Source organism: Artemia franciscana, chromosome 1 (genome assembly GCF_032884065.1).
Source record: "Artemia franciscana chromosome 1, ASM3288406v1, whole genome shotgun sequence".
Lineage (NCBI taxonomy): Eukaryota > Metazoa > Arthropoda > Branchiopoda > Anostraca > Artemiidae > Artemia > Artemia franciscana.
The window spans coordinates 68632534-68657500 of NC_088863.1; the positions used below are offsets into that span (position 1 = coordinate 68632534).

A 24967-nucleotide genomic window follows, 5' to 3' on the forward strand; every position below is an offset into this window, starting at 1 on the left:
GTTTAAGAATGACTCCTGAATCAAAATGTTCTGTTTTATTAGAGCAATAATCTCTTTTAAAAGTTAAAAAGGAAACGTTAGCGTTAGAGCGAGCAAATGAAGAGAGGCAACCCCTCTCACATACGTAATATTTTCTGTTCGTTTTAAGTTTTAATGTTGCTTCCTATATTCAGTTGCCAAAAACTTGTTTTTTTATTCAATTGCTGATTGCTTTTTAAATAATGTCGGGAAAGTCAGCTTCCTCTCCATGGAAAATCCCCTTCCCCAAGAGAAATTTATCCATGGAAAGATTGTCTCACGTAAATTAAATTAGCGAAATTTGGAGAAATTATTTTGTAAGGCATAGTAAAAAGAAAAAACTGCCAAAGAGGTCGAAACTATTTTTATGAAAATGAAAGTCAGCAGTTGAGCAATTCTCAAATGACTGGAATGAATGAAGGAAAAGATCTTTAAAATATATACGTAATAATTTATGTTCGTTTTCATGTTATTTGTTACTTTCAGCTGGAAAAAAAACCTGTTTTTATTTTATTTAATAACATCCACAATCCGAAGACACACAATATGTTTGGTTTATTATCACAAAAAAAATCATTGTTATGAAGCTGCTTAAGAATAACTTAAATGCTGAAATTGGCCAGAAAACAACACAAACAAACTATTGCTTATATCGGCCATTATCTAACGATATTCAAATTTTAGCGTAAAAAGCATGGTATTGACGAGGGGTCGAACTTCCTCACATTCGTAAGTTGAGGGCGTTAGCCCCTTCGTCAATACCTCACTTTTTACGCTGAAGTTTGAATTATGTTCCAATTCTTAAGAATAACCCCTGAATTATGAAGGTCGTTTAATTAGAATAATTAGCTCTGTTGAAATTGAAAAAATACTTTTTCGTAAAGAGTGAGGCATTGACGAGGGAACGAACCCCCTCATATACGGGATAACTTCTGTTCGTTTTAAGTTTTGATGCTACTCCTTACTTTCAGTTGAAAAGACTAGTTTTTCAATTAAGTTTCTGATTTTTAGAAATCATGCTGGGAAATCCAGCGCCCCCTTCATGGAAATTCTCTTCCCCATGTTAAATTTCTCCTTAGAAAGATTCTTCCACGTAACCACATCCCCCAGACCCCCCACCAGAAAAAAAATCCCCCTGAAAACGTCTGTATACTTACCAATAGCCACTACTATATGTAAACAATGGACAAAGTTTATAACTTGAAGCCCTTTCACCGGGGATTGTGGGGATTAAGTAGTCCTCAAAGACATAGTTGTGAGGTATATCAACTATGCTGAACAAAATGACTATCTCAAAATTTTGATCCGATGACCTTGGGAAAAAATGACCATGGGAGGGGGCCTAGTTGTCCTTCGATTTTTTGGCTCACTTAAACCGAGTAATAGAACTTTTAATTTCCGTCTGAATAAGCCCTCTCGCAGAATTCTTGGACTACTGGATCGATATAATCACCCCTGGGGAAAACATACAAAAACTCGCAAACAAGTAAAAATGCATCCGTGATCTTTCTTCTGGCAAAAAATGCAAAATTTTACATTTTTGCAGATTGAAGCTTGAAACTTCTACAACAGGGTTCTCAAATATGCTGAATAAGACGGTGTAATTTTCCTTAAGATTCAATTTACTTCTAGAGGGTGTTGGCCTCTTTTTTCGAAAGTTAGGCAAATTTTTTCAGGCTCATAAATTTTGATGGGTAGTACTAAACTTGATGAAACTTATACATTCAAAATCAGCGTAAAAATACAACTCTTTTGATGTAATTATTTGTATAAAAATTCCGTTTTTTAAAGTTTCGGTTACTATTGAGCCGGGTCACTCCTTACATGCAGTTTGTTACCACGAACTGGTTGATCAGGAGTTAAGTAGGGTCGTGTTTTATCCCCCTTTATATGGATCATTTTGATGGAATTTCTCTTAAAGAGCATAGGGTACGCAATGGGAGACCGCGGAATCAGATGGTGAGGAAAAACTCTCCTGGACTTACTTTATGCTGAGGATTTAAACATCCTTGATGAAAGTGTGGGCAAAATTAATGAACTTTAAGAGGTTTTTCAGTTCAGGGTGCTAGAATAGGTCTGAAAATTAATGCAAAGAAGACTAAATCACTAAGGGTAAGAATAAGCGAAGATGAAAAGGTGACGTTGGGTAACGATAAATTTATCAGGTGGGCAGCTTAACTTACCTTGAAAGCATTATTAGTAAAAATGATGGGAGCAGTGAAGAAGTTAAAAGCAGAATAGCCAAGGCTCAGGGCGTTTTTTTTTTACAGTAAAAAAGAAATTTGGAAGAATAGGAAGATAAGTCTGCAAACCAAGATTAGAATATTGGTAGGTACAGTGATGATAGTGGTAAAATATAGCTCTGAAGCTCCGAAAAGTGGATGAAGATTTACTAGATGTTTTCCAGAGAGATTGCCAGCGGATTGTTCTGGGCATCTGGCTGATTGACCGTATTTCAAACAGTAGGCTGTACGAAAAATGTGGTTCAATCCCGTTTTCTAGGGCTAAAATGAAAGACAGATTGAGATGGGAATGGCACGTTGTGCGGATGAATGATGACAGATTACCAAAGATTGTCTTTTTCGGCCAACCGTCTAGGCCTGAACAGGAAGCAGTTCTTCCTCGTCTTAGGAGGGAAAACGTAATAAAGAAAGATTTAAAGGAAATGGGAACCTCCTGGGAACGTGTAAAAAGGGAGGGTCTGAATAGTTTGGAAAGGAGGAGGAGTTTGCGTAGCTGTGTCGGCCTCAGGTGGCTTGGTACTGCGGTGAGTTGTCAGTAGTATATATATACTACTACTACTACTACTACTAATAACTCACTGCAGTACCAAGCCGCCTGAGGCCAACACAGCTACGCACGCTCCTCCTCCAAACTAATCTATTTAAAGCCTCCCTCTTTACACCCTCCCAGGACGTTCCCATTTCCTTTAAATCTTTATTTATGACATCCTCCCAACCCAGACAAGGACGACTTGCTTTCCGTGTAGCCCAGACGGTTGGCCAAAAAGGACAATCTTCGGTAATCTGTCATCCTTCATCCGTAGAACGTGGCCTAGCCATCTCAACCTTTCTTTGATTATAGCCCCAGAAAGTGGGATTGAACCACACTTTTCGTACAACCTACTGTTTGAAATACGGTCAGTCAGCCGGGTACTCAGAACAATCCGTAGGCAATTTCTCTGGAAAACATCTAGTAAATTTTCATCTGCTTTTCGGAGTGCCCATGCTTCAGAGCCGTATTTGACCACTATCATCACTGTAGCTTCCAATATTCTAATCTTGGTTTGTAGACTTATCTTTCTATTCTTCCAAACTTTTTTTAATTGTGAAAAAACACCCTGAGCCTTAGCTATTCTACTTTTAACATCTTCGCTGCTCCCACCATCTTTACTAATAATACTACCAAGGTAACTGAAGCTCCCAACCTGATCAATCTTTTCGTTACCTAATGTCACCTGTTCATCTTCACTTATTCCTAGCCTTAGTGACTTAGTCTTCTTAACATTAATTTTCAAGCTTATTTTAGCACCCTGAACTCGTAAAATCTCTAAAAATTCATTCATTTTGCTCACACTTTCATCTAATATGCTTAAATCATCAGCATAATCTAAGTCCAGGAGCGTTCTTCCTCCCCATTTGATTCCATGGTCTCCAATTGCCTTTCCTGTGCTCCTTAAGACGAAGTCCATCAAAATGATCCATATAAAGGGGGATAGAACACAACCCTGCTTAACTCCTGATTTAATACAAAACCAGTTGCTAACCTCATTTCCTACCTTAACCGCAGCAGTATTATTCTCGTACATAGCGCAAATCACTTTAATGTATTTTTCAGGTATACCATATAACGATAAAACCTTTGTTAACGCTGTTCTATCAACAGAATCGAAAGCTTGCTCATAATCGATAAAACTGAGGACCAAAGGTGTTTAACAACGAAGGGACTTCTCAAATATTAACCTGTGAGTGAAAACATGGTCGACACATCCTCTACCTTTTCTAAAACCACATTGTTCTTCCCTTAAAACTTTGTCTACAGCATGTCTCAGTCTAAAAAGTATCATATTACTCAGTAATTTGCTACCTACAGAGACCAGACTAATGCCTCGATAATTACGACACTCACTCTTGTCACCTTTCTTATACAGTGGTTTAATTAAGGTTTTCCTAAAATCATTGGGTACTTCCCCTTTTTCAAAAATCATGTTCATAATCTTCAGTAGGTTATTCCTAACCTCAGAGCCACCATATTTAAGAAACTCATTAATCATACTATCAGCACCTGGGGCCTTATTATTTTTTAATCCTTTTAGTTCTGTCGCTAATTCTTCCTCACTAAACAAATCTTCCTTCACATCCAAGGTATCACAAACTTTTTCATTTTCATCTATATCTTTTCCTGCAACTGTATCTCGGTTTAGCACATTCTCAAAATATTCCACCCATCTTTCTTTAACTTTTTCCTTATCACTAATTGTGGCCCCATTTCTATCTTTAACTGGGACTAGTCCGGATTGGCTACTCCCTTTCAATTTATTAACATGCCAGTATAATATTATATATATATATATATATATATATATATATATATATATATATATATATATATATATATATATATATATATATATATATATATATATATATATATATATATATATATATATATATATATATATATATATATATATATATATAACAAATACTAAAATTTGTAAATAGCTGTTAATATCGTTAATAGCTCATGCAATAGAGTTTAGAGTTTATAAAAATATGGCACTTTACCAAGCTTATTATTAAACTTACATATTATTATGAAGGCTTTAGAGGTGATGAGCACTAGTAGTGCTTTTGTCCTGTTTGTATTCTAGAAATAGGCACTTCAATTAACAGTAGATCCTAAAAGCGAATTCCTTTTAGAATACTCTTTTTTAGTGTAAAATAGTGAAACAGTTAAACACGGCAGAAAAAAGTTTTTTCAGATGACTTTACGGAGTGAAACTAAACTTCAAAATTAATATAAATCATTCCTTGTATAAAAGGATGGGGTTAGACCATGTTTTTTTTTAGCAAATATCTTAATAGCCAAAAATAATCGGTAGTTATCTTAGGTTGGGGTTCTTGTTGGGGGTAGCCTATTTCCCAACTCCACTCTATTCAAAATTGAATTTCATTCGTGGTTTTCTACAGGAATTGTTAAGCGCGATCAAAATTATCTAGTTGGTGATTCCAAGTCTTTTTACTGATAATCTTTCAACAAATTTTAACTACATATTTATTTTTTCTGTGGGTATCAGTAAGCCATCCCTTTCTTGTGGCGTCAAAAGCGAAAACACCGTTGGCCTTGTATTTACGAATTTGTTTTTGAAGTTTTAAGGAGGAGAGTTAAACTTTAAAAGAATGAGTGGGGGTTAAGGATTGGAAAACCCATACAAAACCAGGATGGCTTATATTTGGTCTAAATTTCAATGTAATTTTTTTCTATCATTTGAAAAAAAACTATTTAATTTTAGATCATTTTAGTACCACATCTAGGTTTATCTTAGATGTAGTACTAAATCCTCAACTTTCACTCTTTACACTGAAGTTGAACTTTTGCAAAACAATACTTCAAGATAAAGGGTTCATTTAAGCGTATTTCCTTTCAAATTAAGCAAAAAATCTGATTTATAAAATCAAAGTAAATCTCCACTCTTTACGGTTTGATTAATTTTAAAACAAATTTCAAAAAATAAGTTTTTTAAAAAGAAGTAATAAGCCATATCAAACTCAAGACGAGAGAAATGAAGTACTATAATAATTAAAACTCAAAACGACCAGAAATTACTAGAAATGAAACCCAAAATGAATCAAATTAATATTAAAATTAATTATTAGAATATAGTCATATCAACTAGTTATGATAACAGATATGATAACAGATACTAATAAAGGTGAACCTATAAATCTTACATCGAACAAAAATTTAAACTGAATATTCAAGTCAAACTTCAAACGAACAAATTATTGCAAGAAAGAGTTCAGCTACTGCACTTCTCCCCCTCCCTAACAGCAAAAATCCTAAAGCCTATTGTGACCATTGTTTTTCCATAAGACACTAATAATTTCAATGATTTAGATAATGTGAAAATAGCTACTTAGAATGTTACAACATTAAAAACAACATGTTAGTGACATTTTGACTGACAAATTCAGAAGCTTTAATTTGGAATTACTAGGAAATTCAGAAACTCATCCCAAGGGCAGAAAATATTAAATCAGGGAATATAGAATTTATTTAATTAAGCAGGAAGGATGGAGTACATAGGTAATTAGTAGGGCTCTTGATGAATAAGGGAGCTATTATGTCTTGTCTAGTTCGGGAAGTTGTATATTATACAAGGGCATGGAGACAACCCAAAGTAAAGAAAATTAACTAGGATGAGGCTTTTCAGCCCGAAAAGAACCGTCAAAAACAGACCGAGCCCAGAAGAATTATCTACTAATCAGAATCGCGTGCAAATGCTGTGTCGTTATTTATTTAGGCTATTATTTCTCTGAGAGGCGCCAAGCCTCAAGTGGAGTTGACCACAAGGTCCCCAGTCTTGCAAGTACCCTAAAAGAGTCGAGGCCACCCTTTGCAGAGGCTGCTTTCCATAGATCTAGATCTTTTGCCCTGCGACAGTTGTCCTCCAATAAATGATCGTCCCAAGATGGTGTACAAGATGGTATTACCATGCAATTTAGCCCATTATTGGGTGAAGGTTTGTACCTCACAGGCCTTGTAGACAAGCTTGGCGAGGGTACCGGAGCTTCCAATATGGACTCCCAGGGACAAGTTCCCCTTTGGTCCGCCCCTTCTATGGTGGTACCCTGCAAACGTGTAGGAGGTTCCCTTATTGCCACCTGAGGACACACTTAATGGCCCATGGGTGGCCCCTAAAGAGCAGTAGCCTCATTTTTTTTTCCTTGTTTAATAAAGGAAATTACAAAAATATCGAAAACACTGTTTTTACCATTTTTGTCTTTATGTTTATTATTTCTTAATTTTTGTCTATTTCACTGCGACTTTTACCAACATCTCCCTTTTCTTTAATCAAGAAAAATCCCAGAGGCATATTTCCAGAAAACCGACGGAACTATTTATTCCCAGTACTTTGACAATCATTATATAAGAATCACGTATACCCGTTCCCATAGCAAAATGAAATAATATTTTCTCAACCAAGAACTTTTAGTAAAAAAAAAAAATTCATTTACAAAAATCGATTGGAGTATTTTACTGAAAGATTAATAAGAGGCGACATAATAAATAAGGTCTAGATTGAATGTTAAAGAATAAATGAAACCCAAAATGAACATAAATTAAATAGACAAGTATAGCAAAAACCCACAGCAAGTACTAATATAAATGGACAAACTACAAGAAACCACCATTAAAGAATAAACGAAACCCAAAACAAATAGAAACCAAACAAACAATCATCGCAAACAAGCATACTATAGGTACTAATAAAAATGAATAAATAAATCTCGAAACAAGCGGAGCTTAAATTCAATGTGCAAGACGATCCCAAAATGCACAAAAACCACCGCAAATAAGAGTTTGGGCCATGCCTCCCCCTCTCAATGCAAAAGTTCAAACCCACTGCGTCACTGGCGCCTCACTGATAACTAAACGTGTCTTGAACAGTCTTGCAAAGTACAAACAAAATCAGACTAACATTTGATATATAATGAAATCAGTTGTAGAAAGATAATCAGTTCAACATTTGTCTTTTTGTTATTTTTATTTTTATTTACAATAATGACTGGAAAATAATTTGTGTCATATAATTCATTTTCGGTAAAGTGCCAATGACGGAGTAGGATTTAGACCCTTATAGCTAAGGAAGCGGATAGTATCGAAATTTTTGTTTGTAGTGAAACTATATTTGTTATAAACAGTCTTGGAAAAAAGTTACAAAATTAAACTGAATATTTGATATATAGTAATATTAATTGCTGAAATCTTATCACTTCAAAATTTAATTCTGTTCTAATTTTTATGTTTATTTTCCAATGTTAAGCAAAAAAGAAAATATTTGCAATATAATTCATTTTCAATAAAGCGCACCAGGTTTCAGAACCCCACAGCGAGAGATGGGGGTAAAAGCAAAACCCCCTTTCGGAGTGACTCCTGCCCGCCTCAAGTCCAAATAACGTAACCAATTAAGTCTAACTCGCTACAAGATCCACTCAGTCATCCATTTCAGTACCTATTGTACAATTGTTTGCCATGATTGTCTACTTAATTTCTCTTCGTTTCGTGTTTAATTTATTCCATAATAGTAACCACTCGCAATCTAATGACCTATATTAGCACCCGTTATATTTCCCTTTGCTACTACCGTCTACCCAACCTCAGTTCGTTTTGGGTTTAATTTATTCTACAATAGTAATTTCTTCTCGTTTCTAGTTCGAATTTTAACAGGTATTTGTATCTGCTGATCTGACGTTTAATGCGGCCTTTACTTGTCTTTTAAAAATTTCATTTATGGAAAGTTTTCTTTCTAAATTAATAAAAACATGACTTTTACTGATGTTTGTAACTGTGTCTATGTATCTATGAGGTTCAAGGATTTTGTCTGCAGAAGTTGACTCTGCAAACAACGTTGAATTTAGTTATGTGCAAAATTTATTTTCAGCCAATTTATCACAACATACCACACACAATAGTCATTGGGTTTTGGAGGGGGGTAAGTGGCCTGCACCAGTAAGTTCAGCCAAAATTGACCCAGGTCTGAATTGGTACCTGGAAAAATCTGGGGAAGGTAAACAAGAAAAAAAAATGCAAAAGACACTAAATAAACGACACAACATTCGCACAGGATTTAGATTAATGGATAATCCTTCTAGACTACGTCTGTTCTGATGGGCGTTTTCGGGCTGAAAACCTTTTCATAGAGGATTTATCTACTATTGACTACCTCCCTGTCTTAGCACAATATTATTAGGCATGAACATATAATGAGTCGGAGGTAATAGGCTTGAGACTGCCTGTGTAGGATTTTGTCTCTTGTTGATAGAAGAGCTTCACCAAGTGCTGAAAACGAGGTTGTGATCAAGATGGACCTTGGAATGCAAAATGCATATATTCATGCTGGAGTTCCCAAGGACTTCTTGCTGTCCAGTTTTATGCCGGCTTAAGCGCTTCGGTGTAGATTTGAAAAGATATGTGATACCCGCCCTGTATAGGGATGTCATTGCTATCCCTGAGGCAAAAACAATTTCAAAGAAAACATGATAATTGAAGCTTTGAATGTTACGACGTCAAAAAACTACTACCGTATTTAAGTTTTTACTGACAAATTTACATGATTCGAATTGGACTTATTAGGAGTTTCAAAAACACATATCCATGGTGTAGGAAGCATGAAATTAGGTAATATAGAATTTGTTTGATCAGGCAGGGAAGATGGGGTACATAGACAAAGAGTAGAACTCGTGATGAATAACGAAACTGCTAGTTCTTGCTTAGGCATTGACTGAATTGTACTAAACGATTTTCAAAGGCGAGAGGGGGGACCAACATACAAAAATTGGAGCCTTAAGAAAACATAATTTACGCAGAAATTCATAAGAACATTCAGGTAAGAATATATGGTTAGGTCTTTTTGAGACATGAAATATTTGCATATGATGTAAGAACACGTGATATTGAGAACTGGTCAAGAGGAAGGTACTTAATCAGAAAGACTGGGGTCCCAAGGCATCCTTCATCTGAAAACTCATTATTTTGCCTTCTATCTCTTTACTTTATGTCTAACTTGCCAATATGATTTTTTTAATCAAGGAAGGGATGCAGATTCCTCGTCCCTTAATCTCGAAGATTGTATTATTCGTATACTTATATATATATATATATATATATATATATATATATATATATATATATATATATATATATATATATATATATATATATATATATATATATATATATATATATATATATATATATATATATATATATATATATATATGTATATATATAAATGCCACTTCCAATACTAAACTATGAAACTTTCGTGGTTTTTGAAAGAACCCTAAAATGATCTGGACCTCTTAAAAAAATTGTCTGATTTATCAATATTTTCACCAAACAAGAACATTTACAAGCATTCAACAATGTCAAGACCCTAACTAAACACCCCTAAAGAAACAGAACAAATTCTGTTGACGGTTCTCTGACAGATTGTGACAGATTCTGACAGATGGTTTGCACCAAGTAGTCGCCAAATTTCAGAAATCATGTAAACCAGGTGACGCCTGGCAATCTGAGGGAGTGTTTCAAGCTTTGCAGAACCGCTCCAAGCCTTGCAGAGAGTTCTTGTTTTCCCCAGATTTTTTTCCGTGAGGGGGGGGGGGCTCTTGAGGGGAATGCACCCAATACCATGCCCCCTAGATCTTCCACCCTAAATTAAAAATATTCTTTTTTAAGGGGGGATTCGTAATTCTTCTTTGATGTTGTCATTTCCAGTGAAAAAAACCGACAAAATATAAGTTTGAGTGCTGGATATTAAGAAAAAGGTATTATTCTCCCATCCATAAATTTTTGCAAGTTGACGGTATTGAGCATAATTGGCTGCCACGAAAACATTGGAATGAGAGGATAAGGTATAGGCCTATAGCATGGCTTGCCTATGCCTTACAGTTACCAGATACTCATTTTTAGACTAACTTCAAAGACTTTTCAACATGGATGCGTTAGAAATAACAGCAAGAGGGATAAATGAAGAAACAAGAGAGATAAGGGGTCATAAAACTTTTAGGGGGTAGTAAACTGTAGAAAACTTCTGTTTTAGACATATTGCTGAGAAACCCTTTATTTGTGCTGGAAATTTTACATTTTTTTTGGCCATGGTGGCCACTTTACTTCCTATTACAACCTGCACCAATTACAGGGGGTAGAGAGGGTAATTCACCCATATAGATTCAGTAAATTACTATTATGTACACAAAAAAAACACTAGAGTCATTATACTTTCAAAAGTATATTTTATCTGGATGTGCGTTATAAAAAAATATTAATTTTGCCTACCTCCTGATTTCCTGAAATATTTCCATCTTTGAAGCCCTTCCCTCCAAAAAAATGCCAAATTGGTATAAGAATACAAATTTGCTTGCAATTTCACGAGTAACAACAAATAAATTCTACTTTTACCATCCCCAGCTAGATTTCGAAAAATCTCAAGTAATCAATTAAATTTTAGAAAAACAAGTTTTTTCAACTGCAAGTAAGGAGCAACATTAAAACTTAAGACGAACAGAAACTATTACGTGCATGAAGGGGACTGCCCCCTCCTCGACACATTGGTCTTTACGCTAAAGTTTTTTGTTACTTTGAAAAAGCTTCCTATTGTTCTATTTAAACGACCCTTGTGGTTCAGGAGTCGCATTAAAGGAATTGGGACAAAAATTCAAACTTTAATTAATTTAAGGAATTGATTCATGCATTCTCTTCTCATCCGCCTTACACTATGTTTCACCATCTTTACTCCAGCTAACCATGCGAAGGTATACAATGGTTGAATGAAGCAAAAGTTTTTACACAGATCCTTTAAAATCGCAGTCCAGTTTGATTTCTGATGATTACATAAGAGTTTACAGTATTTTTTATGGTTGGAAGACGGAATTGAATCTAAATGATTTTTTTTTGGGGGGGGGGAGACACTGAGAGGGCACAAGGGTGCTAATAATTTTGTTCTACCGAAGGAAATAAATCTCTTATTTCTCTAATCCTAATACAATATAATATATATATATATATATATATATATATATATATATATATATATATATATATATATATATATATATATATATATATATATATATATATATATTTATTGTGTATACAATATAACATATAATATAATGTAATATATAATATAATATATACCGCTGTTTTTAATACATTTGATGTTGGATGACACGCTCTTTGAATAGTTGATGCACAATGACAGATCGGATAACTTCTGTTTTGCCACTTCGATAAACTATTCATTTTCTTCTCAAATTGAATTTTGTTTATTCACTAATTAGGCTTACACCGTTGATGCATTAATTAATGAAAGATCCTGCACCTTCCTTTTTTTTATTATTTTTTTTTCTAACAATGGCTTCCGGACCTATTCAATCACCCCTAGACTCCCAAGATAGTGTCCCGCAGGTTTTTCTGGTTTTATAAATATGAAATATTTATATCAGAAATATATTTTATACCAAAATACATCAGAATGATATATATAAAAAAAAATATGGTTATAATGATCATGTTAAGCTATGTTTTGCCAAAGTCATGGACAATATGGCTAATATGCCGCTTAATACACTTGGCTTCGGGAGTTGGACCTAATCTAATTTTCGACTGCTGCATCTGTGCTAGTCTGTTTAATTTAACTAAGATATTTTTTTCAGCTCTTAAATAAGTTGTTCACTTTTCAGGATCAGTAGCACCTGTAAAAAAAAATCAAGAAATAGCTAAAGCATCAAACTTTGTTAGCAATGATCAGGGTATGATCAAACTTGACACCCTAATTATCTGTATTGGTTGATTTTGTTGTGATTTTAATTGTTTTGATTTGTATTTGTCGTTTCAAAGCTGGAAAGGCGTATCATGCTGGTCCACTGGCAGGGCCGCTTGCACATCGTTACAAACAAAAGTGTACTTGTATCAGCCATAACCAGTCTGTATATTGTGGTCAGTATATAACAGCTGCACCATCTATTAATTATGTTCCTGTTCAACATAATCAACTTTACCTTTCTGAGGCGCACAGAAGAGCTACAATTCGGATTTCCGTAATCAAGGACCAGGAATTAATTTAAGCGTTTGTGCACCAAGTAAACTCAGCCGTGCAAGCTACATTTCTGCTTCAATGTACTATCTAGCATACCAAACAATTGAAGATGAAACGTGTCAATTATAGGATTAAGGAGATTTAAGTCTTAAGTTAGGTCTTCTCAAGTAAAATCTTTATGTATTTAAAATAAAAAAATTCTCGTAGTTAGTATCATAAAAAAGCCTTTCAGTGTGTTGAAATGCAGCAATAGGTCCTTCAACCTTGGATGAGTTAAGGTACGACCATACACGTTTGCAGGATATTTTTCCACAGACTGGGGGGGGGGGCAAATTGCAACAGCAAGTTAGACAATTATAGATATTGTTAGGTGTTGTAATAGTATATTCACTCAGACCACCTCTCACATATCTGGCATTAATTACACAGATTTAAAATCATATTCATCCATTACTTAATTACTTTATTTACTTGTGTTACTTTAATGAATTATTTAGTGTCGGCGGTAACCAGGCGGTGTCCCGTCTCAAAAGACCTGATAATTACTTTGACCTCATAGCCACAACGTCTTCTGCCTTCTCTTGCTAATGTTGATCCTACCTGCAACCATGTCTACTAAACCCTAGAGATGACTCAAAATCCTTCTTAATTTTTTTTACCTATTTATGTCACAAAATGTACTTTCTGTTTTAAAATATTTCTTGAACTGAAATATATATGATATAAAAAGAAAAACTATGTTGAAAATTGAATCTTTAGAACAGTGTTTAAAATTCCTTCCCATTTCCCAAAACTTAAGTCAAAGTTGAAAGGTTAATGTTTCTTGTGAAACATGATTTTGGGGAAGACATACAGTTGTAAAAAAAAGACACCACAAGCGTTAATGCACGTATAGTTAATCTTTTCAACTATGATATATTTTAGATATAATCAAAACTATCAAATATATTTTAGAGAATCATCATTAGAAAAGGATTGGACTTTTCTTCCTATATGGGAGAATTTTCCTTTTTTTATAAAAATGTTATAAAATATAAAAAATGTTATTCAAAGAGGAGGCTGAATCTTAGCTATAAAATTGTTAAAGAATTTTCGTCTTGCGTAGACAATATTCGAATCTTAGCAGCGGAGAAAATTAATATACGGATATCTTGCACAAAAACATGAGTCTAAACTGAATACAATCTTAGTTGTTTGTAGTTTACTTGTTTCGGTTCATATTTAAAAAAAATGTGAGAAGCTTCAAGTTAAGAGGATTGATTACTAATAAAAGTTGATACTATGATCGCAAGCAACTAGTTTTGAGGGCAGAAAGATGAGAGCCTCTAACCTCTCGAACAATTATGTGGTGTTGAACTGAGTAAACAACCTGTTTCTAAGGACTTCAAATACCTTTTTTATGAACATAGTATTGTGGTAAAAGTAAAACTAATGAGTCATCAAACTGATTCATTAAAAATAGTAATCATTTGAAAAACTGATGATAATAAATAATGTAAGTGTGCTTGAAGATATAAGAAACTTCAGGACTTCAAGGTTTTTTTTTAGAATTTGAATACAATCAAAAGTTAATTTAACATGATATTTATCAGATAATTCATACAACTAAAAGCTATGATAATAGATTATAATGGTTAATTTCAAGCTATACAAATATCAGGAATAAGTTGCATTCAGCTGGATTTTCAGAGCTTATGAGCTTATTCGACCTTGAAAACTTTCTGAGGCTGAGCATGGGAGTAATTGATATAACAGCTCGAAGCCACTATTTTCTACATCCTCTGTTGTTGATATTTCATCTTCATCAGCTATTACTTGAACATTAAACGGCTTTGAAAGCGCTAAAAATAATAAAACGATAGATTAGCCTAAGCAATGGAGAATGAAGATTAAAAAATAAACAGATTTTATCGCTGGTTTAAAATATAACAACTAAAACCCTTTGCTATAAATATATATATATATATATATATATATATATATATATATATATATATATATATATATATATATATATATATATATATATATATATATATAATTGGTAGTTATATGAGGCTGAGGATCTTGTTGGGTTTAGCCCGATCCCCAGCTCCATACTATTCACAAATTAATTTTGATAGTGGTTTACTGCAGGAATTTTTAAGTGCAAATAAAATGATCCAGTTGCTGATTCCAAGGCCTTTTACAGATAATCTTTCAAAAAAAAATTTAGCTACATATTTATTGCTTATGTGGGTATCAGTATTTTATCCCTTTCTTGTGGCATCGAAAAAGAAATTACCGTTGGCTTTGTATCTACGAATTTGTTCTTGAATTTATAAGGAGGAGAGTCAAACTTTCACAGAATGAGTGGGGGTTAAGGATTCGAATTCCCCAATATTTGGTCTAAGTTTCATTGAAAAAGAATGCTTAATTTTAGATTATTTTAATTCCGCATCTTGGTTTTTCTTAAGTGTAGTACTAGATCCTCAACTCCCATCCTTTACACTAAAATTTAACTTTTGCAAAACTATACTTCAAGATAAATGGATCATTTAGACGTATTTCCTTTCAAATTAAAGTGAAAATTCCCTAAATAGTACAAAAATAAACCTCCACTTTTTACGCTGAGATTAATTTTAAAACAAATTTAAAAATAAATAAGTTTTTTAAGAAGAAATAAAGAACTATATAAAACTCAAAACGACCAGATATGAAATCCTAAGATAATTCAATCTCAAAACGATCAGGTTTTACTATCAAAGATAAAATGAAACCCAAAACGAATAAAAAAAAAATTAAAATTAAATCATAAATATAACCTTATCAACCAGTTATGACAACATATACCAATAAAGGTGAACCTATAAATCTTACACCGATCAAAACTTGAACTGAGTATTCAAGTCCAACTTAAAAGAACAAATTACTGCAAACTAAAGTTCAGCTACTGTACTCTTCCCCCTAAAAAATTATAAGGCCTACTGTGACCAATGATTTTCCTCAAGTCGTAATAATTTTAATGATTAAAATAATCTGAAAATCACAACTTGTAATGTTACAATATTAAAAACAACATCGTAGTGACATTTTGACTGACAGATCCAGAAGCTTTAATTTCGAATTACTAGGAAACATGAAATCAGGCAATATGTAAATTATTAACTTAAGCAGGAAAGATTTAGTGCATAGGTAAGGAGGCTCTTGATGGAGCCTCAATAGGGCTCTTGATGGAGCCTCAATAGGTAAGGCTCTTGATGAATAAAAAAGCTGCTAAGTCTCTTCAAATTGGGGAAGATGTTAATAATATAGAATACTAGTTGCATATTTTACGACTCTAAAGTAAAGGATTCAGACATAGTAGTAAATACCGCTACAGAATAGATTTTAATGACTCAGATGAATTATACTTACAGCTATAGGAACAAAAAAGCACGGATCCAGAGATTTATTTGCAAGGGGCGGCAGTGTCAAAAGGAGAAAGTAATCCCTTTTTGCTAGCAGTCCTTATCAATATGTTTTTCCGATTTAAACCTGATCAAGCTCAAAGAGAAAGTTGTTTGTAGGCTTCTTTTAAGTAGGATATTGATATCTGATAGTGCGTTCATTTGTTCCTTCTTTATTTAATTAAGTCCCAAGAGTTTGCAAACTGATTATTGATACTTGGATTGAATTTGTTTGGATCGTCCATTATAATTGTACAAACCTTTGTAGAAGTTTAAACTTTCCTCCTCTTGAGAAGGTCCTTACAGTTTTAGAGGGAGCTATTAGACCTCTTGGCTTATTTTCTAGATGATGTTACGCGATAAATTTTATATCATTCTGACAGAAACGTTTTGTGATCAAGTCCAAAAGTTTCACTCACATACTATTGGTCCAATTGCGTAGTTTCCTAAAGCGGTTCCACAAAAACGGTCATGAGGTTTTCCATTTACAACGTTTGGCGTTATGCCTTGAGGAATGTGTATATAGTCAGATTGACAACTTGCTATGCCAAACTGAAAAAAAAAACTGAATAAGGCCGATGACTAATTGTATTGCCATAGGAGGGGACTCTTTTACCTTTGTTGCGTTTTTTTAACGATTGTTTCACTAATTGCCAAATGAGACTAATGCATTACTAACTGTTTATAATATTTACAGGTTTGATTTTAAGGGGATTGGCTAGATAAATAAAGCATTGAACCAGGTTAAAGAAACTACCATATATGGTATTTCTTTACCTGCAGCGTTGAAGTTACTGACAATAGATAAAAATTTTAAAACAACAAGGATTAGGAGGGAGGTCCAATTTATAAATACATGTTTTAAATAGGCACATGAAACAATGTAGCAAGTTCATCTTTCATCACTATATCGGATAAGTGAGTTATAATTTCTAATATTATGATCCATTTTTATGAGTACAGCCAAATAAAGACTAAATCTTTGGTTTTGATGCTTGAATCTCAGAAATATATAATCTTCTATACTTGGTTTGTTTTTGGCTTGGGATGACATATTTTGACCTCAACCAGACACGTACTCAGGGTTGGGGGCTTTGTCCATCAGCAGGCTTGTTAAAAACAGGCGAGAATCAGGCACGACCTAAAAAAAACTTAAAATCTTCTATCATTCTGCCTTTTGCTTTTCAACTTGCCTAATTTTGTTCCCCCTTCTGTTCTCCCTCTCTCTTTCTCTTTCTTTCCCTCTCTGTCTACCTCTCTCCTTCATTTTCTCTTACTCTCTCTTTTCCTATCTCTCTCGATCCCTCTCACTCTCTAGATGAATTTTGATAATTAAGAAGACTCACTATAAAACTCATAAAGTAAGAGTAATATATGTCCGAATTTCTGACCAATGAGTAATAAAATTTTGTCTTTTTAAAATAGGTTTTATAAATAATTTTGAATGTGTTCATCAAAATTTTGATTGAATACTAAGTGTTCAGAAGCTGTTGTTAAGCTAGAAAAGAAAACAAAATAAAATGGGAAAACACGCACGTTGTTGGCTATGGTTATATATCAAGACTCAGTACCGACATTTGGAGGATGGAGGACCCATCTTTTAAAAAGCCTGACGTTTAAAACTTTTTTTGGGGATGGAAAATGCTTTAAAATTTGAAAAAGCTTAAAAGAATAACTGAAAAAAAAAAGATTTATGGAGGTAAGAACCTGCTATCCTTTTCTTTCTTCTCCCTCCCACTTAAGTATTTGCGATAATCGTGAAACCCTTTAAACAAAGGTAGTAAGTTTTACGATACTAAAAAAAGAAAAAAGTTTAGTTTTATTTCGCATCTCGAAGGGGATATGATAAAGGGCCATATTACCCACCAAAGTTGCAAAAAACCATGTACCAAAGTCAATTGGATTGCAAAACATCTTGAGAAGTTAATTCAAAATTATAGCTATCGGGTCGATACTCAGGTTTAATGAGCTACGAAGCGAAACTTACCATATTTCCAATGCCATCCATTCCGGTCATTGCAAAGCTGACATTTGAGGTAGTTGTATAAGTTATCCCACAATAATTTGGTCTTTGTTCAACACAAACACTGTAGTCCAGATTATTGAGATGTCCTAAAAGTTACAGGTAACGATATATATATATATATATATATATATATATATATATATATATATATATATATATATATATATATATATATATATATATATATATATATATATATATATACATACACACACACACACATATATATATATATATATATATATATATATATGTATATATATATATATATATATACATATATATATATATATATATATATATATATACATATAAATATACACACATATACACACACACACACACATATATATCTATATCTATATATATATATATATATATATATATATATATATATATATATATATATATATATATATATATATATATATATATATATATATACATATAAATATACACATATATATATACACACACACACACATATATATATATATATATATATATATATATATATATATATATATATATATATATATATATATATATATATATATATATATATATACATATAAATATACACACATATATATACACACACACACACACACACACACACACATATATATATATATATATATATATATATATATACATATATATATATATATATATATATATATATATATGTTATATGTATGTGTGTTTATGTATATATGTTATATGTATGCACATATATGTAAGTATGTATGTATGTATTATATGTATATTACCTTGACTGTCGATATTTGTGAATGTCGACATTCACCAGTGAATGTCTGAAGTATCTTTTTTTTCTCCTTGGATTTAATCAGCGTTGCCAGTTAGATTTTTCAATCTAATGCAAAGTTTGATGATGACAGATTAGGTTTGACTAAGTTGGATTAGGTTTGCTTAGGTTTTTAACCCATTTCCGATATATATAGCCAAACTTCAGCTAACCTAAACTAATATAATCTATCCTAACTTTACCTTTTGGCATCGTAGCTTGCATAAGAATGAAAAAGCTGACTCGCAAAGTTAATTACATCCAAGCAAAGAAAAAGGAATTTCGGACATTGACAGGTTAATGTCGACGTTGATCAGATTTCGGACATTCACCGTAACATATATACGGTACTTATAAGTAAGGTTATTATAAACAATACAGGTAACTGGTCATAAAGATGAGTAAAAGCTGAACAAACCCTTTTAACTTGCCCGGTTTAGTATGTGTCTCAGTCATCAAACAGTTCGTGGTAACGAACTGTAGTAAGGAGCGACCCGGCTCAATAGTAACCAAAACTCTAAAAAATTGAATTTTGATATCAATAGCTACATCAAAAGAATCGCATTTTAATGCTGATTTTAAATATATAAGTTTCATCAAGTTTAGTCTTACCTATCAAAAGTTACGAGCCTGAGAAAATTTGCCTTATTTAGGAAAATAGGGGGAAACAATCCCTAAAAGTCATAGAATCTTAACGAAAATCACACCATCAGATTCAGCGTATCAGCGAACCCTACTGTAGAAGTTTCAAGCTTCTATCTACAAAAATGTGGAATTTTGTATTTCTTGCCAGAAGACAAATCACGGGTGCGTGTTTATTTGTTTGTTTTTTTTTTTTTTTTTTTTTTCCCCAGGGGTCATCGTATCGACCAAGTGGTCCTAGAATGTCGCAAGAGGGCCCATTCTAACGTAAATGAAAAGTTCTAGTGCCCTTTTTAAGTAACCAAAAAAATTGGAGGGCATCTACGCCCCCTCCCACGCTCATTTTTTACCCCAAAGTCAACGGGTCAAAATTTTGAGATAGCCATTTTGTTCAGCATAGTCGAAACCCATAATAACTATGTCTTTGGGGATGACTTACTCCCCCACAATCCCTGGGGAAGGGGCTGCAAGTTACAAACTTTGACCAGTGTTTACATATAATAATGGTTATTGGGAAGTGTACAGACGTTTTCAGGGGGATTTTATTTTGTTTGGGGGTGGGGCTGAGGAGAGGGGGCTATGTTGGAGGATCCTTCCTTGGAGGAATCTGTCATGGGGGAAGAAAAATTCAATGAAAAGGGCGCAGGATTATCTAGCATTACTATAAGAAAACAACGAAAAATAAACATGAAAAGTTTTTTCAAATGAAAGGAAGAAGTAGCATTGAAACTTAAAACGAACAGAGATTAATACGCATATGAGGGGTTCTAAAAATACTTTAGCATAAAGAGCGAGGTATTTAGGAGGAGATAAATACCTTGCTCTTTATGCTAAAGTATTTTTAGTAATTTCAACTATTTATTCTACGGCCTTTCTGATTCAGGAGTCATTCTTAAAGAATTGGGACAAAACTTACGATTTAGTGTAAAGAGCGAGGTATTAACGAGGGTACAAACCCCCTCGCATACATAATAAAAATATAAGGTTATGAAAGTTTGTCACGTAAGTTAATTCTTAAGTTACGTATATTTTTTACTAATAAAAACGTTCGTTAAAAATTAAAAGTTCTAGTTGCCTTTTTAAGTAACCGAAAAATTGGAGGGCAACTAGGCCTCCTTCTCCACCCCTTATTTCTCAAAATCGTCTGATCAAAACTAAGAGAAAGCCATTTAGCCAAAAAAAGAATTAATATACAAATTTCATTTTAATAATTTATGTGCGGAGAGCCAAAACCAAACATGCATTAATTCAAAAACGTTCAGTAATTAAATAAAAAAAAACTAATTTTTTTAGCTGAAAGTAAGGAGCGACATTAAAACTTAAAACGAACAGAAATTACTCCGTATATGAAATGGGTTGTCCCCTCCGCAATCCCTCGCTCTTTACGCTAAAGTTTGACTTTTTACCACAATTCTACTTTTTAAAACAATTAAAAGCTTTAGCGTAAAGAGCGAGGGATTGCAAAGGGGACAACCCATTTCATATACGGAGTAATTTCTGTTCGTTTTAAGTTTTAATGTCGCTCCTTACTTTCAGCTAAAAAAATTAGTTTTTTTTATTTAACATAAATACTAAAGAGGGTTTAAACTCATTAACACAATATAAAGAATTTTTTGCCCCATTTTTATATTATCAGCAGGTTGAATTAAAATAAGCCCAATTACCAAAATAGAGCAAACACGAAATTAAAAATTAAATAAAATAATTACCAAAATTAGCAGCATTGGAAGGATAATTTTTAGCATGAACTATTAACATTAATCGTCAAGCAAAAAATCAGACGAAAAATCGAAGAATTACCGCCAAAGCGCAGTAAAACGTTTAAAGAGTATCAATACAGAAACCAAAAGCTATCCCAAAATCCAACCCAAAAGAACATAGACATTTCAATCCGAGACTGGTTGAATTTAATACCCGACCAGTATTATGTCTAGAAAAACAGACATTTGATCAAACTGGTTGTCAAACTGAGCTTTAAGTTAAATCGGACTATTAAACGGTAAACGAGTAGAAGCACAAACACAAATAGAAGCTAAATTGCATGAGTAAATACGAATATTTTCTAAAAGAGGGGAGCAAACCCAAAAGTGATTTTATGTATTTATATGAATTTTTCTGTAGAAAGACTATATTAGTTCTTAAAAAATCGAGTAAAAGGCACAAGAAAGTGTATATCACATCTTGAATGGGAAAGTTTCTCAGTGAATAAAAAAATAAGAGTGTCATACTTTTTTGATCTTGGATCGCACGAAAATTGTGCCAAAAAACTGTGATGCTCCGAAGACTTTTTTTTGCTTTGTAAGTGAACGAATTTTTAAAATGCCACATTTTAGATGCAAAGGTTAGATAATGATGTTTTGGAAAATTGTAACACATTTTAATATTTTTGATTGATCATTAGAAAAATATAGTCAAGTATGAATGGCGGGTCGCATGCCCTCCTCACCTCTTCAACCGAGGACGAGATTGCTAGAATCTAAATGATAGTCTTGGAACGTTGAAAGAGGGAGTCGTGAAAAAAATATGGGTGTCCTAGTGCCATTTATATGAGTTTTTATTTTGTTGTGTTGCGTTGCCCCTTTTTGTCTTTTTTTAGTGGGCCATTTTGATAAAACATGACATAATATCAAAAATCAAAACATTTATTCCATTAAGATACGATGAATCACACATAAAAAATGATGCTAGTTACTCACTCCCTAAACCAAGATATATTTTAAAGACTAGCAACAATTAAATGGATACAAGTCTCTTTTTTCTGACAGAACTTCAAGAATCAGGTTCCTGATGCAACAGCAATGGGATAAAGCATACTTTATAATGTTATCACAAAAACCCTCGAGAATGGTAGGGTATAAGTATTCACATTTAATTGAAGAATCAACATTTTTTTGTTAGGCACATTGAAAAATAATTAGAAAATACAACTAGGGCAGTCACCAATAGGCTGGCTCTATTTATTTGCATTCTAAATGCTTCTTTTATGTTGCAGCTTAAATTTAGCGTGAAGAGCTAGGATAGAGAGTAAACATGTGGAATTTTTTTTAGTTGTGAGTTTTAGTATTCCACTTTACTTGCAACTGAAACGTACTTGAAAAAGGTATTAAATACCTGTTTCTACTTCTTTTCCACAATTTTCATCATCAGCAAGCCAACAAGATTCTAATAGTCTCTTAGTTCCACCGAAATTGAAGCTTCTAAACGTGTTTCTGATGTCTGTGAAATACTGAAGGCAGCCAGATGGTGCTGAAATTAAGTAATTTCTTTTATCGCAATATTTCTATGCAGCTAGTAACTACTGCTGCAACTACTACTGCAACTAGTAACTTTCTCCAGTACAAAAATTCCCAAGGCCAAAACAGCTATAGACACAACTACTACTTCTTAAACTTAAAACTCTGTTCTCCTAGTCATGAAAACCCAACCTCCTTTAAATCACGCCTTGTTACTTCTCTTTCCCTACTGTGGAAAAAACCCGCTTTTCGTTTTACTCCGGATGGTTGGCCAAAAAGCACTATCTTTGTCACCCTTTCATCCTTCATATTGTTAAGTATGTCCTGCTCATTTCAATCTTAATTTTGCTAGAGCCTTAGAAAGTTCAATCAAACCGCACCTTTCCTACAGTTAGGCGTTTGACAGTGAGTGAGTCAAAAAAGGACCTAAAACTATCCTTCGGCAATCCTCTGGACAGAACTCAGCAAATCTTTCTTTCCCTTTCAAAGACCCTCCGTTTCAGAATCACAGTTGATCAGTTCCAATATCATAGCTTTCAATATTCTAATCTTGGTCCGCAGACTCATCTTTTCATTTTCAAGATTTTTTCCAACTAGGGAAACAACCACTGGATCTTTGCTAGTTTCACATTTTTGCCTCCGCTTCATCCATCATCCTTGGTAATGATTCTTATTATTTATTTGGAGCTATCCTTGATTGATTTTCTCATTATTCAATATTTCTTCTTCGCCTTCATTTATTCTTAGTAAAAGCAACTTAAGTCTTCTTAAAGTTGATTTTCAAGCCCTATTCTTGCACCCTTTTACTCTCGAAATCGACGTATTTTTTTTTCATTTCTTGAAGTTTGTTAAAGAAACTCAAATCACAGACATAAACTAAACCCACTTCCTTACCTAGAGTAATATTGTTCTTATATACAGCACTAATAACTGTATCTATTTGCACCATACATGGATAGGAACCACACAAAATATTTTTCATAGGCAGAATCAAACGCCTGGTTAAAAATCCATAAACTGGAAATTTAAGGGGCATGATGATTCAAACATTTCTTAATTATAAATCTATTGGTGAAAATCTGACTGAAACATTCTCTTCCCTTAATAAAACTACACTGTTATTCTCTTTTAAAATATGTATGTCCTAGTCTAATAATCATCATCACACTGAGCAATTGCTCACTCTTTAGACTTGGACTTCAATTTCTCAGAAAATGGCTGGAAAAGCCCTCGAAGAAGGTCATGCACTAGATGGGCTGATGTAAAAAAACAACGCCTGCTCAGCCGCAAGATCAACCCAAATGAGAACACATCCTTAGCCTTGGACAGGGCTAGGCCCTGGAGAAGACTGACGGTGCTGTCAACCGGTTCTCTCTACGCTGGCGACTCTGCTGAGCAAGAGCGTTAAGTCAAAGTCAAGTTAACATCCTAAATACGTCAATTTTTCAAAATTTGTATTAATAATTTCCATTAGTTTATCTTTAGTTTTGTAGCCACCACATCTCAAAAACGAAATTACCCACACTACCAGCTCTAAGGCCTTGTTGTTTTTAATATCTTTAGTGCTGTCTCTAACTCATCGTCTGAACATAAGCATATTTTTTACTCCCAAGTAAAAGAGAACTTTTCTTTTCTTTTTATACAATTTCTTACAACTTTTTTATGGTTTCACACATTCAAAAAGCCTTAAGGCCATATCTCATTAAAAAAAATATTTTTCTAATTTGAAAAAGAGGATTATAATGTAAATAAGTTTCTCGTTGGAATTCTTTTTTATGCAAATCCATACATATGGAATAATGAGAAGAAGAAAACTGCACTTTGCTGAATAATCTGGCTTAAATTTAAAAGGTCGACACATATTAGTCACCTGATTTGTTTATTTGTCTATTTGCGAGTTCATGGAAAACAATGTGTTTATTCAGGATAGAAACTAGTAATTTTTTGCAAACAATATAGGAAACACGGAAACACAGTGGACCAAAC

General features: G+C 33.3%; 1 protein-coding gene across 1 annotated transcript in view; it reads right to left on the reverse strand.

Moving 5' to 3' along the window:
• Nucleotides 1-14408: 14408 nt before the first annotated feature.
• The window catches only part of LOC136033283 (dorsal-ventral patterning tolloid-like protein 1), a 120309-nt gene continuing 109750 nt past the window's right edge, over nt 14409-24967 (reverse strand). Inside the window, exons 9-12 of the mRNA XM_065714045.1 lie at nt 22860-22994; nt 18260-18384; nt 16692-16824; nt 14409-14685 (exon numbers count right to left, since the gene is read on the reverse strand). Coding sequence (XP_065570117.1) covers nt 14537-14685; nt 16692-16824; nt 18260-18384; nt 22860-22994 — 542 coding nt within the window. The 3' untranslated portion in view covers nt 14409-14536. The remainder of the gene's footprint in view (nt 14686-16691; nt 16825-18259; nt 18385-22859; nt 22995-24967) is intronic.